Source organism: Equus asinus, chromosome 7 (assembly GCF_041296235.1).
Source record: "Equus asinus isolate D_3611 breed Donkey chromosome 7, EquAss-T2T_v2, whole genome shotgun sequence".
NCBI lineage: Eukaryota > Metazoa > Chordata > Mammalia > Perissodactyla > Equidae > Equus > Equus asinus.
In genome coordinates, this window is record NC_091796.1 from 41222595 (window position 1) to 41240733 (window position 18139).

The window sequence follows — 18139 nt, forward strand, 5'->3', positions numbered from 1 at the left end:
GCAGACCAAGACCCACGTACTGAGTTTCCAGTGAGGCCCAGTGAATGTAAAGACAAACCCCAATCCTTGCCCTCAAGGACTCCCAGTCTCATGAGTACCAGACATATAAACAAAAAAATAGAACGTGGTAACTCTAGCAATGAAAGTGTGGTCTAGGGACAGTGGTGATACAAGACAGTGTGGTTGACTCCACTTGGATGGCTCAAAGTCTCTTCAGAGAAATCATGAAATTTATTTGAGGCTGAGGAAAAAGTATGCAGAGTCACAGAGGCGTGAAACAATATTATGTATGGAGGGGTCAGAGGACTAGGACATCAATAAAATATTTCCCAAGAACTTGAAAATAGTGAACAGGATTGCTCTCTGGGAGCTAAAACTAACCATGGATGCCAGAGTTTAAATATGATACTTTAGATATAAAATTCTTCCAGGCTGACTTGACAGTAAACTTAACGGTGTATTAACATATTTAATGACAGGGTCAATCAAAAAAAGGCCACATTTTAATCATTTTTGAACTCTAGTTTACTCCTCCCCTTCCTTTTTTTTGTTATTATGAATGGTTGCAATAAATATCATCCTGCATATAGATTCCATTTAGGGTAGACGGCCAGGAAATATTTCTAGAAGTAGAGAAGCACATGGTGATATACAAATACGAGGAGATCAAAGTAATTTGGAATTCTGGAGAATAGCTGCCTGGAGAATAGCCGCCTGGAGAATAGCCAGAATCCACAGGTGACCTGGGTGAGCAATAAGTTTGGGGGTTGTTTGTAATTGCAGCATGACCCAATCTATCTTGCCCAATCTCTCCCTGTGGTTCACCTTCATTGGACCTCTCATACGGCTGCTTTGGGCAATGATTAACCTTAATCAAGATCCACGCGTGGCTGCCTCTGAAACCTGCAGGATTAAAATACCAGATGACTTCCCAATAACAAGATATAAACTTAAACTTAAATATATAAAAACTTTAATATTTAAATACTCTTAATAAATAAAACATAAATATTTCTCAGACATAGGTGTCCCTCTATAAAATTTTGTCTTATTTACTTCAATAAAGATAGCCTAGGTGATAAAGGTAAGTCTTCCCAACCCATCTTGGGTCCCCTCTATCTTTTAGGATATCATTTAGCAAACAGGGTCATCAGAGGTCAAGTCCGTAATGCCTGTGTTCTGCCCTGTACCTCCTGTGAAAAAAATCAAAAAAACTTTCATATGTTTGAGCATATTCTGAACTCAGGTACACATGACTGCTACAGACACCTAAAACTTAGTATGTATTTAGCAGAGAAGAGGATATACAGAGTTCATCTACATCTTCTTTATTAAATTCCAAGGAAGTACCTTGGAAGTAGAACCAAAAATAACTCTATGGTGCTTGGCCTAAATCTACCTTGGCCTAAATCAGGGTTTCTAAACTTCAGCACTATTGACATATGGGGCAGGGTAATTCTTTATTGTGAGCGGCTGTCTTGTGCATAATAGAACGTTGAGCAGCATCCCTGGCCTCTACTCACTTCCCTGGCCAATAGCATACCCCAGTTATGGCAAAGAAAAATGTCTCTAGACATTGTCAAATGTCTCTTGGGATGCAACACTGCCTCTAGTTGAGAACTAATGGCCTAAATGAAGGTATATTTTTGTGACAGATATTGCTGAATGATGACAATTTTAAAAGCATATTAAGTTTGTGTAAAAAATTATCAAGATCAATATACAAGAATAGACACAGTAGATATTTTAATGAAAGCAATGGTCCTGCCATTCTTTATTTCTCACAACACATATTTACAGAAGAAAAAGAATTGTACATTTTAAATTCTGATCATTATACAGATTTTTTTTGCAGCTGAATAATAAAAGAATGACTCTCTTAATGACTTTTTAAAACAACTTCAATGCTTCAAGGTACAAATTCTATGACAAACATTCAATAACTGGAGTAAGGTCACTTCAAAATGAAAGACACTTAGCACCCAGTAAAAGTGATGAAGGATCATCATTGGAGCCAGGATCTCTTAGGAGATCTGACCTGGAATTATCTTTACTACAGATTCACAATCCAATTTATCAACCTACATTGTAGACAGCTGGGTGAAAAAACACATGGAAGGAAAATCTCCATAGGTTTTTGTAGGATTAGAAGAATTTAGCTTTTGAAGAATGACATGTGAATCAGTGTTTTCCCTACGAGGCCTTGAAAAAGTTGCATCTTGAGGTGCCATAAAGAGAGTGAAACTTTTTGTTAGTAGTCAACAATTTCCAATACTGGTTTTCATTTTTTTAAAACAATTGTATTATAAATTGCTTTTTATAAAAGGCTAAAGGCACAGTGAAACAACGAACATTTGCACCTCACCATTTTAGAACTCAAAATAATTCAAAAGGCAAAATAATTCAGGCGGCCAGCACCTAATCTGTCCTGTAGGTGGCAAAATTATCCTAAGAGGAACCCAGGGACAAGAGGCAGAACTGCTGCACTGAGGGTAATAGTGCAGGTGACTCAAAGCTTTACTTAAAATACAGCTTTTAAAGTTTTGAAATTTTTTCAAGTTTTACAATTGAAAGATGCCTTTTGTATTGCTCTGAATTAACGAAGATTTATTTTCTGGATAGTCGGTACTAATGCTTAGAAATATATTCTTTCATTTTTCAGGAACTAGGTTTTTAGTCTGATTATCTCTGAAAAATTCCTCTCCTTTTGCACTTGTTGTCCAACAGGTTTTGCTTTATTGAATGATTCATCCATATTGGAGGAAGAGAGGTTGTGAAACTAAAAATCTGTTATTACTTGTTTGTAGCTGTGAAAAGCAAGCTTGAAACCAATACCTAAAAGGGCAGAAATAAGGCCCCCTAGATTTCATCCAGTTTTATGTTTTTTTAATTATCTTGTATGGATGGCAGAATAGTAAGCAAGACTTTAAAGAAGTAATGGATAATTTACTACAGAAAATTTGGGGCATCACGATTATGACTACATTTATGTGTAAGAAACAAGGAAGCTTATAAATGATTACAATTAAAAAGCTAACTACAGCCAAATAACATTTTATCCTCAGGAGTTGGCATCACTAGTCTTTATAGCTTCTTTGCTTGCTTTCAGGATGGAAACATTATTCTCTGTCCTGGATTCGTCATTAAAAAGCAAGATACGAAAAATAGTCACAGTCATCAAATAAGGACTAGTGGCAAGCACTGAATATATAGTTACCTGAAGAACTAAGACTAAATGAGAGCTAGAAGGGAGAAAGTATAGTATGTTATACCAGTATGTTCTGAAAATGTTAATATAGCATGACTTTAAAAAATAGAAGCAGGGGCCAGCCAGGTGTCGCAGTGGTTACGTTCACACGTTCCACTTCTTGGTGGCCCAGGGTTCACCAGTTCGGATCCCAGGTGCGGACATGGCACTGCTTGGCAAAAGCCATGCTGTGGTAGGCGTCCCATGTATAAAGCAGAGGAAGATGGGCATGGATCTTAGCTCAGGGCCAGTCTACCTCAGCAAAAAGAGGAGGATTGGCAGTAGTTAGCTCAGGGCTAATCTTCCTCAAAAAAAAAAAAAAAGAAAGAAAGAAAAATAGAAGGAGAATAGGGAGAGCAAATGAAAAAAATTTTAACTGTTTTGGTTATCATATTGGTGGTGGTTGTATTAGTATTGTTATGCTAAAACTATTGCATGTATAAGGTAGATAAAGGAAATGAATAATTGTGGGATATTCTACTTCTATCATACCCTGTGTCCTTGAAAACCAGGATTATCAATATAGAAAAAAATGGAGATATACTTGTAATAGAAAGGATTAGGTAAAAATCCTGTAGTACTCAATTTGATTTGGAAGTATCAAAATAAACTCATGAAATGTTTTATCCTTAAAAAACATAAATATTTCCTAGCTTTCTCCTAGAAACAGTGACCAATGTAATAGCAATGAGCATCCTCAGAGCCTCGATTATGGTTCTGAAATACCATTTCTCACCGTCAGTAACCAGGCTTCTCAGAGAAATGACTGATTCCAGGTCTGGATGCAGGAAGCATACAAGTTGAGCTTGGAATATCTAGTCATAGGAGACAGCAAGGAAGCTATTAAAGACTGCAGAGTAGTGTCAAAAGGACTCAGAACCAACTTGATGAGGTTCCCAATGGCCAAAGATGGGACAATTTGAGCTTTAATAAGGTAATATTTGAAACAGATTGAAACTTATCAAATACGTGTGAATCCATGAGTTCATAATACTAAAAAAAAAAGTCATCTCTGGAAGATGATAGGAAACAAGTCTATTATCTTGAAAACTGGTGAATAAAGGGAAAATTCAAATATTGACTTTCCCTTTCCCTTTCACTGGTTAACCAAATAGTAGATGTAGGGAAACATCTCTTTATAAAAATCTTCCAACTAATGAATGAAAAAAATGATAGAATATTCTCCAACCCCACAATGGATCCAGGCATTGAGTATCAATTTTACTGACATCACAAAAAGAGAGAACCAGACATTATGTGCCCTCTGATGAAAGAACACACCATGACCTGTAGTCTTGCCAAAAGGACTGAACCTGAGTCTGCTCAAAGCTCCGGATCCATGTGTCACATCCAGAGGGGAGAAGAACATGCTGAATTGCACCATGAGTATGCAATCAGCAAAATATAGACTGTGCGAAACTTTATAGGTCATAAGACCAGGTTCTTCAACTGGTAAATTTTAAGGAAAAGAAAAAAGGGGGAACCTTTAGATTAAAAAGAGATGTAAGGGGCCAGCCCTGTGGCCTGGCGGTTAAGTTCGGGCGCTCTGCTTTGGTGGCCCAGGGTTTCACCGGTTTGGATCCTGGGCGTGGACATGGCACCGCTGATCAGGCCATGCTGAGGCCGTGCCCCACACTGCACAACCAGAGGCACTCACAACTAGAATATACAACTATGTACTGGGGAGCTTTGGGAAGAATAAAAAACACTAAAAAAATTTAAAAAGAAGGTTGGCAACAGTTGTTAGCTTGGGTACCAATCTTAAAAAAAAAAGAGAGAGATGTAAAAGATGTATGTAATAAAACAATTCTAAATGGGTACGATTAAAATGCAGTGTGTAGAGGTACACACGTGGGTGATGATAGAGAAATGCAAAGAAGTGATTACTACTGAAATCAATGTAGTGGTTACTTCTGTGGGGTTGGGGAAGAAGATCGTCAACTGTGACAGGACAGACAGAGGACATCCAGGGTGGCAGGCAGAGCTCTAAAAGAGTATTTCCCTAAAATAATGTAATAAGCTATACATTTTCTTTTGGTTTTCAGTTATTTATGTTTTATTTTATAATTTTTCTAAAGGATAAAATAAAAAAAAAATCAAAGCCCTTAGGGTTTTCCACTAAAAATTATGCATGAGAATACTTCTACTGTAAATATCAGCTGATGGCTCTTAAAAAATTGCCTATATTATAGAAATATTTCTAAATAATAAGCTACAAATATTTGAAAAATATAGTATTAAATTCTTATGTGTGCACAGTTATAAAAAGTCAAATAATTAAGTATACATTCCTAACAAAAAGTTTATCTTGTTACAGTATTATGTTACACAATTTGGTTAAACAGACTTCGCTGACTTCCAAAATTTTCCTTTCCTACTCTCATGTAAGGTTATTCATGTTATTCTATTAGATATTAGAATATGAGCATTGGAACAGATTTCATATTTCCTTGAAAGTCCACACTTTGTTTCACTCTCCATCTTTTTACATAGAACAAACATTAGTTATCTTGCCCAGCCATGAAGGTAATTATTAACATGTAGCATTACACACAGTGTCATCCAGTTTACAAATAAACATCCTTCACCCACATACCCAGCCTTGTGTTCTCTTCCCTATATTAATGGCTGATGGAGACAATTTTTTGTCATTAAGTGTCTAAGAAACTCAAGAATGTAAAACATTTAAACCACCATAGTGAAAGCAGTTTTAAAAGGCAATATAACAATAAACATGGGCAAACATTTAACTGTGTTGTACATTTTTGCTCATTAAACATCGACCATTTCCCTTCAATTTTTCAAGCAGCATCTTAACAAATGGTGCAATTGTATGATTTCCTTCTCTTTCCTTTTAAAAAAATTATGTGGTGTTCGAGCGATTCACATATTCCAGAAGAGAGCGGTCTAAGACCCTTCGGATAAGAGCCTCCTCAATTATATTAAAATCCTACAATAAAGAAAAATAGTTAGAAACATATAATGAGAGACAATAGTTTTCAGAAACTGGACAATGAGAGTCAATGCAATCCCCTCATTTTGCAGGAAACCAAGGCCCTGAATTTAGTGATCTCTCAGTTTCCATAAAAACTGTCACAGAACCCAGGATGTTTGCTTTGTGGTTAGTGCATGTTCTATTTCATTTTACTGCCTATCAATTAACCAGTTATTGTCATAGTAAAATAGTCTGGATTTGGAATGTCAAGGTTTTATCTGATCTAGCTAGTAGTTTGTAGTCAACATTACAAATCTTGGTAAGAGTGTTATGTTTCACATAAACATATAACATGGAATAAAATTAAGACATTCCCATAGGATTCACCAATCCCAACAGTACTACTGAATATCTATTTCCAAAAAAAAATTGAAAACAAATCTTTCTTCTTGCCTCCCTGAGGTCAAAATGGAATTCAAAACTTTTAAATCAGCACATTTTGTAAAAAAAATAAAAACTATTAAGAGCTCTATCCTCTGCAATCCATCTCCTCTTCCCCAATAAACTAAAAAAAATGTAAACTCTCCATTGGCAGTGCATTCTAAAACATAAAAGTAACTAAGCAAAATCCAAAGGAAAGCCATAAAGCACAGAAGAGAACAAGATTTGTACTAAACAGTGGCTTGTTCTTAAGCAATTTATTAAACTTTGGGATTCAGATACTTCACAGCTAAGTGAGGATCATAATACAGTACTCATTTCACAGAAGTTGCTGCAAGGAATAAAATTAGGTAATTTGTATAAAGTGCATCGTATAGTACTTGGTGGTAACTTAAGAAACAAAAAAGCAAAACAGAGAACATCCCTTCAACTTCATTCCATATCCAAGAATATGGGTTTTTTTAATTTTTATTTATTTATTTTTAAGATTGGCACCTGGGCTAACAACTGTTGCCAATCTTTTTTTTTTTTTCTGCTTTTATCTCCCCAAACCCCCCTGTACACAGTTGTATATCTTAGTTGCAGGTCCTTCTAGTTGTGGGATGTGGGACGCCGCCTCAATGTGGCCTGACGAGCGGTGCCATGTCCGCGCCCAGGATCCGAACCCTGGGCCGCCGCAGCAGAGTGCGCGAACTTAACCACTCGGCCACTTGGAGCCGACCCCCAAGAATATGGTTTTGAGTGGGGGAAAGTGACTTCTTCCTGACCTGCCCTGGATCATACTGTGTCTGAAAGGTCTTGAGAAGAACGGACTGAACATGAATAGTCAGAACAGGTATGGAATCAACCTGGCTTTTAGAACATCGTATGGAGCTAAACTAAAGAGGAAGCATTATGCATTGTGAAAAATGAGCACACGCAGACCAGAACCAGGCTCTGGTGAGGCCTTGCGTGCTTTAGGCGCCAGGAAAGACATTATCGGAGAGATGGAGCAGAGAATATGAAGCCTCTGTGGGGCAGCCTCTTCAATTCTTCCAGTGGTCCTTCCACTCCCATATGCTCTCTTCCCTTCAACCCGCCTAACATCAGGGCCCAAACTGCGAAAATCACTTTAGATGCATTATCTCGTTTAACCCTCACAAAAGCTTTAGGGAAGAGGTGTTTTTATTCTCCTCACTCAACAAATGAACAAGCAGAGGCTCAGAGGTTAAATATCTTGCCCAAGGTCACACACTTGTGACAGAGCTGTTACTTAGAACCCAGGTCAGGACTCAAGGTCCTTGTGTTGAACCTGGATAATCACAGTGGGCAGATCAGAAAGCAAGGAGAAAATTTACAAATGACAGTCTTTAACAATTATTAAATTCTACCCTAAATAGCATGAAAAGAAAACAGTCAAATCATGTGAATTACCTGCAAATTCAAATTTAACCCTTAACATTTCACATATTTAAATAAAAGTAACAATAAAATATTCTATTTCAGAACATGGCTATGAGTGATTTTTCTCCCCATAATAGACTGAAAGGGACTCAGAAGACAACCCATTACCCTCACATGGCGACGCATGGACCGAAGTACAACAAAAGCTATGTTACTTTTTGCTTATTAGTCTCATTTCTGATCGTGGGAAATACAGTCATAAGTAAAGGACTATTCATATTATACTTAAATTTTCTTACATCTTAAAAAAAGTCTTAATATGAGGAGATTGGCCAGGAGTTGGTCGTTATTGATGGACCAGTGATGGGTATATGGAGGCTCATTATACTATTCCATCTACTTTTGTACATGTTCAAAATTTTTTCATAATAAATTTTTTAAGTTTAAAAAAGTTCAGTAAACATGAGTGTTGTGTTTTATAGAATTTAAATTAAAAATAAGGCCTGTGTGTCTCACTACTGACAATGTCATACCTACTAACAGCCATTTAAAAAGCAACTGGATGCAGAAGAAACTCTCTAAGCCATTTCATTACTGATGTGATTTCATCTGAGCTATGTAAGTTTTCAAGTTCATAAAAATTATAACTATATATAGGGAGGGACGAGAGTAGAAATTAAAATAATTTGAAAGCAAAATCTGGTTCTTTACACATGGATCACAAAGAAAATAATTTTGTCTAAGGCAGATAACCACTGTAATATTAACAGTCAAATTTATGAAACATTATATTTTTATGATTTCCTACTTAATGCTAATAGTTAACACTTCAGCTATATACAAATTTTTTTCTCTAGAATTTTATTTACTTGTTTTAAAAAAGGTAAGCTTAACACAGACAGCATAAAAACAAAGTAAAAGTAAGAAAATATACTCACTAGGAAATCATCATAAAACAAAGTGTGATTGACTTGCAAATGTCTTATTAAACTGCCACTGAAGCTGTTCGGATTCTCATTAGGTATTAATCGGCAAATGGGACAGAACTGGAAATAAACAAGACCAAGAGTTCAAGAAAGAATTTAAAATAATCATTAGTTTCAGATTTAAAAAATAATCGTTCAACAAAGCGAATTTTAACTTCATGAATATATTGGCCATACTTCAGTATTACGTTTTAAAATTGCATGAATATTAAAGCAACATTAAACAAATAAAATCACATCTATTCTTCATATGTATTTCTTGTATATAACAGTAATAGCTATTTGTTTCATATTTATCAATTTATTATTTAAACAATATTACAGTTGGTAGACGTACCATAAATTACTTAATTAGTTGCCTACCTTGTGGAAGACAAGTTTTTTTGTATGTGGATATTTTGTTATTATAAATGACATTATCTATAGTGTTTATCTTTGGGGGATTATTTTCTTAGGATAAATGACCAGAAATGGAGGTTAGTAGGTCAAAGGTTATGAATATTTACAATTCATAATATCTATTGCTCTATAGTTTTGGTTTTTTTTTTAAAGATTTTATTTTTTCCTTTTTCTCCCCAAAGCCCCCTGGTACATAGTTGTATATTCTTCGTTGTGGGTCCTTCTAGTTGTGGCATGTGGGATGCTGCCTCAGTGTGGTTTGATGAGCAGTGCCATGACGGCGCCCAGGATTCGGACCAACGAAACCCTGGGCCGCCTGCAGTGGAGTGCACAAACTTAGCCACTCGGCCATGGGGCCAGCCCCTGCTCTATAGTTTTTTATTGCTATCAGTAATATAGATTATCACACACCAGCATCAGTTCTTAGTATTTACGTGTATTTTCCTAATTTAATAGCCATTAATTGCTCTTTAAAAAAAATTTTTTTCATTTTGAAAAAATGGGTAATGAAATGGGTTGAGATATTGACAAACTCACAAGAAACTGCAAAAATAATGCAGAAAGGTCCCATGTCCCCATCACCCAGCTTCCCCAAATGGAAACATCTTACATAACTATAGTACATTATCAAGACCAGGAAAATGGCAATTAACTAGACTACAGATCATACTTAGATTTCATCAATTTTTGCATGAACTCATTTTGGGGGGAGGGGTTGTACATTTGTGTAGCCCTATGAAATTTTATCACATGTATAGGTTCATATAACCACCAACACAATCAAGATACAGAACTGTTCTGTCACTACAAGGGAGCTCCCTGATGTTACCTTTTCACTTTCTCTTCTCTCCCTAACCCTGGCACCCACTGATCTGTTCTCCACCTCTATAATTTCATCATTCTGAGAGTGTTATATAAATAGAGTTATACGGTATTTAATCTTCTGCGATTGGCTTTTTTCGTTGAGCTTAATGACTTTGAGATTCATCTACATTGTTGCCTGCATCACTAGTTCCTTCCTGTTTATTGCTGAGTAGTATTCCATGGTATGGATGTACCACAGTTTGTTTATCTATTTACCCCCTGAAGGACACTTGTTCTTTCTACTTTTTGGCTGTTACAAATAAAGCTACAATGAATATCTGTGTACAGATGTTTGCACAAGCACATTTTCCTTTCCTAGGATAAATTTCCAGGAGTGTGATTGCTGGGTGTTATGGTTATGGCTATGGTTATGGTTATCTGTATATGGTGTTATGGTTAACTTTATAAAAAACTGCCAAATTATTTTCCAGAGTGACTGTACCATTTTACATCCCAATCAGCAATGTGGAATTATCCAGTTTTTCCTCATGTTTGCCAACACTTGGTACTGTCAATACTTTTTTATTTTAGTCCCTTTGATAGGTGTGTAAGTGGTATCTCATTACGGTTTAAACATGCATTTCCCTAACGGCTAATATAAATGACTCTTTTAATGTATATTGCTTTATTATGTTTTAAGCTAGGTTTTTAAAAAAATTTATTTCTTCATGTATTCATTACCTAAAATAGCAGATTCAGAATCATTACTGAATGCTAAGCATGTGCTAAGTATAAATTAGGTGGTATTCTCATTTGATCCTCACGAAAATCCAAGGAATTATTATCCTTATTTTGTTGAAGAACCTAATTTCAGAGGGGAAGAAATAAGCTTAAATTTATCCCACTATAAGTATCAGCAATGGAATCTAAGCCTCTACTAGATAATCCAGTGTTCTTCTCATATTATAACAGTGTCTAATTTATCACCTTGGATGATGTTTTTCTTTAAATCTAAATGAGGTCTTTATATAATTCTTTTCTTTCTTATTGTTTTATGGGGTCCTGGTTTCAATATGCTCAATTTCTATAAACAAGCTCCATTTCTGAACTTTGCTCTACTCCATTAATCTTTTTTTTTTTAAACACTGGCACCTGAGCTAAGAACTGTTGCCAACCTTTTGTTGTTGTTTTTTCGCCTGTTCTCCCCAAATTCCCCAAGTACATAGTTGTATATTTTAGCTGTGGGTCCTTCTAGTTGTGGCATGTGGGACGCCGCCTCAGCGTGGCCTGACGAGCAGTGCCATGTCTGCACCCAGGATCCGAACCAGCGAGACCCTGGGCTGCCGGAGGGGAGTGCGAGAACCTAATTAACCACTCAGCCACGGGGCCGGCCCCTACTCCGTTAATCTTTATGTCTTATTTTTAATAAAATGACATCATTCAAATTAATTATTGCTTTCTAACCACTTATGATTTTCTAATGCTCTAGCTATCTTGGTTAACTGGCAACACTGGCTATCGCAAGACACCACTGAATCTACTCTGAGACACCTATGTAGTAACAAGAACAGAGCTGAGACCAAGAAATATTTTAACAGAAAAGCAACATTAATTTTTTGTGGTGTGGAAGAAAGAATATGTGTGTGACAGAAATGTGTTCATTCAACACTCTTTATTGTGCCTCTACTCTGTGCTAAGCACGTGGAATACAGAAACCAGTAAGCTAGGGTTGTGTTGCAGGGCCTTTGAAGTCAGCAAGCCTTGGGTTCAAATCCTAGCACTGGCTCTTACCAGCTGTCTGACCTTCGACACGTAAGTTCCCTCTTCTGTCAAATGGAGACACCACTACCTATCTTGTAAAGTAGTTATGATGTTTATAAATAATGTCCTTAATGTGCCAAGTACATATGAGGCATTTAATAAATGCCATATATTTACTACTATTTTGATCCCTGTCCTTGAATAGCTGGGGCTCCCTAAGGGAAGATTACACATGTCCTGTTCACCCTTGCATTCCCAGTACCCAGAAAATAGTTTCCAATTTCATCCCAGCCTCTCACTGACTTAACTGTGGCAAATAATTAATCCTAACCTGTAAGATGAGAATTATCTCTGTTTTGTGGGGCTGTTGGTAGATTCAAAATAAGACATAATTTCACATTATGAAGCCCAGTCACTATATTAGCTGAGTCCTTGGCGCATGTAATAAACGGCTTATCATTTAAGCAGATAGTTTCAACGCAGCATAACAAGCACTATATTCAAGATATGAACAGACAACTGTTCAAGACCTGAAAAGGGAATCACTAGTTTTGCCCAGGAACTCTGGAAAGGACTCAGCCGAGTTTCTGGTAACTGAAGTGAGTCTTAAAGAACGAGCCAGTCATGCCCAAGGAGGCACATCACAGGCAATGGAATCAATGTGGAGAAAGCCTGGAAATCCTAAAAGGACAGGGCAATGGAAATAGCTCAGCACAGCTGAGGACAGGGCAGGTTGGAGGAAGTGGTGGGAGACGAGTTTGGCACGCGAAGTTGGGACCAGTTCTACTCAATAGATCCTCATTTGAGCGTTGAACGTGGTTTCTGATGACACCACGCCAGGAGCCAGAGGTACAGAGATGACTAAGCCCTGGCCCTACCATTAAGGAGCTTCAAGTCTAACAGAGGAGAAAGCTACAGGAAACCTGGAATTTTAAGCAAAGTAGTTTTTGTTTTTAGTCTGATGTTAATAAGGAGCGAGTGGAGGCTTCAGTCTTCCAGTGTACAGAAAATTTAGTTGTGTGACTAAAGAGATTTCCACTAGAAGGACACTGCAAAACAATGGGCTAAAGTCTGTGCTACTCCAAAAATTTCTTTTAATTCTTACATTGGGGAATTTGACCTGTTGGAGGAAAGGGTAAGAATAGGAAGGAGAAGGAAATGGTAAATGACAGACTGACTGATCATCACCTAAGTACCTAAGTGTTCACCCACCCTCTCCCTAACGTTGCCGTTTTCCTAACATCAGCTCATCCTGTATTATTCCTTTCTACTCAGTGCTCCCAGCCCGTACTACTCATATTAGGTACCAATAATTGTTCAGTGCACATTCAAAAGATCTTCACCGCATCTCAGTATGGACTTTATCTGATGGGGAATGTAATGGGCGAGTAACAGCCACCACATTAGAAGCTACCACCAACTTCAATCCTTCGGAATGTCTACTACACTGGACACCCAGTTCTATCTGTGATTTCGATTAACCTCCACAGCCACTCAGCCAATTATAGAAAACTTCCTATATGATGACAAATGCCATTTGGAGAAGAAGTTAAAGTTTCCTGAATCCAACGCCAAAAGAAGAGAAAGGAGCCAGGCACTGAAAATAATTACAGGCAAATCTATAACCAAAATTAAGGTACCAAATTGCACATCTAATTTAGTAAGAGTTTGAAAGCAAATTTAATGACGATTTTTCTTCCTTCCAAAACATTTGTGCACACATGCTCCCACGCCCCAGTCAAGTCACAGGTATTCTGAAGGAAACATCTCTTGGAAATAACCTGCTGTGGGGAGGAATGGCTCAGGCTCTAGTCACCCTAGTTTTTGTTCCAAACCAGGAGAAGTCCTGTCACTTCCCTTAAGGAATGAATCTCCGGAGCAAGACAGAAAATAAAAGACGAGTGGAATCTTTGAACCTGGGTAACCGGAATTCTGCTTTTCTTTATTATCTTTTTTTTTTTCATATCACTACATCCTACTACGTGCTAGGTTCTCCACCAAGAACTGGACATGCAGGGTTGAACAAAGGAGTTAAGTTCCATGACTTCAAGAATTTAATAATTTAGAGAGAGAGAGACAGGCATGAAATGAATAGACAACTACAAATTGTGGTAAACTAGAAAAAAAGAGGTGAGAAAAGCAAGAGCTGAAATTAATTTGGGTGTCAGGGAGGGCTTCCAGAGGAAGTGAGACTTAAGCTGAGCTCTAAAGGATAAATAAGAGCCAACCAGAAAAAGAAAGAGGACCCTGGGCAGACAAGATAGCCAGAAAGTGTGGTTTTGGATGAAACATCTTCCCTTTACAAGATAATCTACCAAACTTCTCTCAGAAGTGGTCTCATAATTCAATCGGAAGCAAGCTGTTTGTGTCATTCACCTCCTTTGAGTCTATTATTCCACAGATATACTTTTTCAAAAAAATAAAACATGGCAGAACGTAACTACTGTGTGACAAAAAGGAGCTGTTGGCTGTGAAGGCTGCCCGCGAGGAAGGTCAAATTCCCTGATGTTCCTAACCTACTATCCCAGTCTTGAGCAACTCAGAAAATAAAAATTAGGGGCTAGCCCGGTGGCACAGTGGTTAAGTTTGCGCGCTCTGCTTCAGCAGCCCGGGGTTCACAGGTTCGAATCCTGGGCACACCTACACACCGCTCATCCTGTGGCAGCATCCCTCAGACAAAATAGAGGAATACTGGCACAGACGTCAGTTCAGGGACAATCATCCTCAAGCAAAAAGAGGAAGATTGGCAACGGATGTTAGCTCAGGGCCAATCTTCCTCACCAAAAAACCCAAAACAAACAAACAAACAAAAAAAGGAAAAGAAAGATTAGATGCTTATAGTTTGATTTCAGAATTACCTAATTGTATCTGGAAGGTAGAATCACTCTCCCAAGCCTCTAACTGGCCTGAAACTTACTACGCCAGGTAAATTAGATGATGTGACTGATCTCATCTGCAGGCAAGCCCAGCAATCGAATCCTTTAAAGCAGTAACTCCTTACTAACTTCCACAGCAATCCAGAAGCAGCCTCAGGCTCAGACCTCCTTGTCCAGGACTTCCACCAGGGTGTTTTTAACTATGTGTCCCCAGTGTGGATCCCTAAGCACGTGAACTCCAGCTATGCCACAATACCTACCTCTAGCCTTTTCATAACCACAGCATAGATCCTGACTTCTATTTGGCTCTAGATCCTTCGGAGTGACATGTGTCTTCAGCTTCTAGTCAAGAACGAACTGCTAACAGTGAAAACCTAAAGGTCTTCTGTTCCAGTGACCATCTCTAGAGGGCCCTGGTCTATTACAGAACCATGGATTTTCTGAACAATCTGCTCCCGCCTCAAGGCCGTGATAGCATCCCGGTCTTCTGAAATTTTACCACTTCATCCTCCCCATGCCTCCCAGCTTGGTTTCCCCAACCGTGAGAGTACATGGCTTCCTCTGAGAACTCTCCACTAGCCTTGATTTCACATAGTTGCTAGTAGAGCACAGGTGTTCACCATGCAGGCCCTGGAGCTGGACCACTATGTGCAAATTGTAGCTCTGCTATTTACCCTGCAAGACTTACATAACCTCTCTGAGCCTCAGTTTATCATTTGTAAAATGGGGATAATAATCATACGTATCTCATAGGATTGTTGCGAGCACTATCTATCTACCTATCTGTCTATCTAATATACTAGTTTCAATCTCATCCACATACAGAAAGGATTTTATGAAAAAAAAACTTAAAACACAGTTCAAAAAGCAAAAACATATGTATAAAAACAATGCACATATAGACATATATATGTATAGATATGTGTGTAAGAATATATATACACACACACACATAATCACGTACATACACAACATAAAACTAAAATAAAACTCAAAATAATCTTCAAGGTATAATTATACATTTGTTAAGCCTGAGTAATTTTAAAATAAATGTACCCAATCTTGGCCAAGTTAAGGTGAAAGTGGTTTAATCATAAATTGCTGACACAAATATAAATTGACTTAAACTTTTTGGAAGGCATTTTGGGAGTGTATTTCAAGAGTTCTTAAAAAGTTTACATTCCTGGTCCCAGAAATATCAATCTAAGGAATTTCCTGGTAGGAAGAAATCCGATAGAAGGAAAGGTTTAAATGTACAAGAATATGAATTCAAATCCTAAAAACTGGCAACAATCCAAGTGTTCAAAAATAGCAGAATAGCTGAGTAAACGATGACGCACCCATCGCCACTCTTCTTTTCCTCACAACTACACAAAAATGAAAATTATAACACCACACTGCCAAGCAAAACTAAAATGCTAGGTTGAAAAGAAAAAAGGCAGCCTTCACAATGGACCTATGAAATAATGAGCAATATGTATATTTAAAGTGCAAGCATATGGATAATTATTCAGACTAGGAAATAAAACAATAGGTTGATTAATAAAGACGAATGACTGTCAACTTTCCATTTCTAGTGTACTGTCACCAGAACCCTCTTTGCATTATTAAAAAAAGCTTTTAACTTAGGATGTGACTGGTTAGTATACTAGTTAGACCTTAACTGTGCATTTTAGATCTTCTTGTTGATTATGCCCATGGTTATCTGTAAGAGATGTCTAATTTCATAAATAAAAGAATGACTGCACCTTAGTAATTCTTATCAGTTTCAACTCAACACTTTCATATTGTTAATAGTCATAGAACTACTGGGGCTGGCCTGGTGGCCGAGTGGTTAAGTTCGCGCGCTCCGCTGCAGGCGGCCCAGGGTTTCGTCTGTTCGAATCCTGGGTGCGGACATGGCACTGCTCATCAAACCATGCTGAGGCAGCGTCCCACATGCCACAACTAGAAGGACCCACAACTAAGAATATACAACTATGTACCGGGGGGCTTTGGGGAGAAAAAGGAAAAAATAAAATCCTTAAAAAAAAAAAAATAGAACTACCATAACCTTGACATAAACTATCCTTTATATCACGTCTATAAGTAGAAGCCTAGTAAATGGATTTTCTAACGTATATTGAATTTAGACATTCCAGAAATATAATAACAAAAATCCTTACCACAGGTCTCCTTTCCGATCTGTGATGAGTAATGCAATGATCCAGCAAACTGTCTTCATCCAATTCCCTCTGACAAAATGGACACACGCACCTGGAAATTGCATAGAATACAAGTACTACTAAAACTGTTAGCACTTAACTGGAGGTAAAAAATAGAACATAGGTAAATCTAGTTTCCAGTCCTCGTTCTTTCAGATTTGATATCATTTTTCCTATCCTGGTAATGGTGTTGGTGCCTGAATTTTTTCTCATGAGAAATGTAAATGTGTATCCTCATAGGGACAGGGCAGAGAAACAGTTATAACACACTTGAAACACTTTGTTCTTTCTGGAAGAAAGTACAATCTGAGCACTCACTAACTGAGAAATTGAGGACACACCACCCAGCTGTCCCTGGGTTCCTTTTTCTGTCTCTTTTTCTTCCTTCCTTTGCTAATTCAGGTAACATCTAAACTGGGTGTTATTTGTTCTCCAACTCCACTAGCATATATATCTACAGGTGTATATAAGGAACATTTGTCCCTTACATCTGTGCTGTCCAATCCAGTAGCTGTTAGCCATATGTGTCTATTGGCACTTGAAATGTGGCTAGTCCAAACTGAGATATGCAGGAAGTATAAACTAAACACTGAATGTCAAAGGCTTATTTAAAAAATGTAAAATATGTCAATTTTTATACTGATTACATGTTCAAATAATATTTTGGCTATATTTGGTTAAATAAAATATATCAAATATTAATTTCACTTGTTCCTCTTTACTTTTTTAGTGTGGGTACTAGAAAACTTAAAATTACATATATTTCTCATTGTATTTCTATTGGATAGTGTTGCCTTAAATTCTTAGGAACAATATGGAGGCTTGGAATTTTTTGCTCACTTTCCATTATAAATATAACTTCCTGTTCCCCAAGGCTTGTACTCTGGGACAAGCTCCCTGTATAAGAATTTTAAAAATCTGAACATATAGTAAGTTCTTCTATAAAGCAAAGATTTCTATCTTAAATGCAAATATTAATCTATCTTGTAAGATTGATTAATCAACAACCCTTCTCATTTTCTGCTATTTTAATTCTAAGTAGCAGGAGAAATTAGGATTTAAATTAGCTTTCATATATTTTTAAATTTTCATAAAGCCTATGA

General features: G+C 37.3%; 1 protein-coding gene across 1 annotated transcript in view; it reads right to left on the minus strand.

Annotated features, from left to right (window-relative positions):
* Positions 1–1742: 1742 nt before the first annotated feature.
* RNF125 (ring finger protein 125) overlaps positions 1743–18139 on the minus strand; it is a 36379-nt gene continuing 19982 nt past the window's right edge. The window contains exons 4-6 of the mRNA XM_014845365.3: positions 16998–17088; positions 8945–9052; positions 1743–6197 (exon numbers count right to left, since the gene is read on the minus strand). Of these exons, the coding sequence (XP_014700851.1) occupies positions 6111–6197; positions 8945–9052; positions 16998–17088 (286 nt within the window). The 3' untranslated portion in view covers positions 1743–6110. The remainder of the gene's footprint in view (positions 6198–8944; positions 9053–16997; positions 17089–18139) is intronic.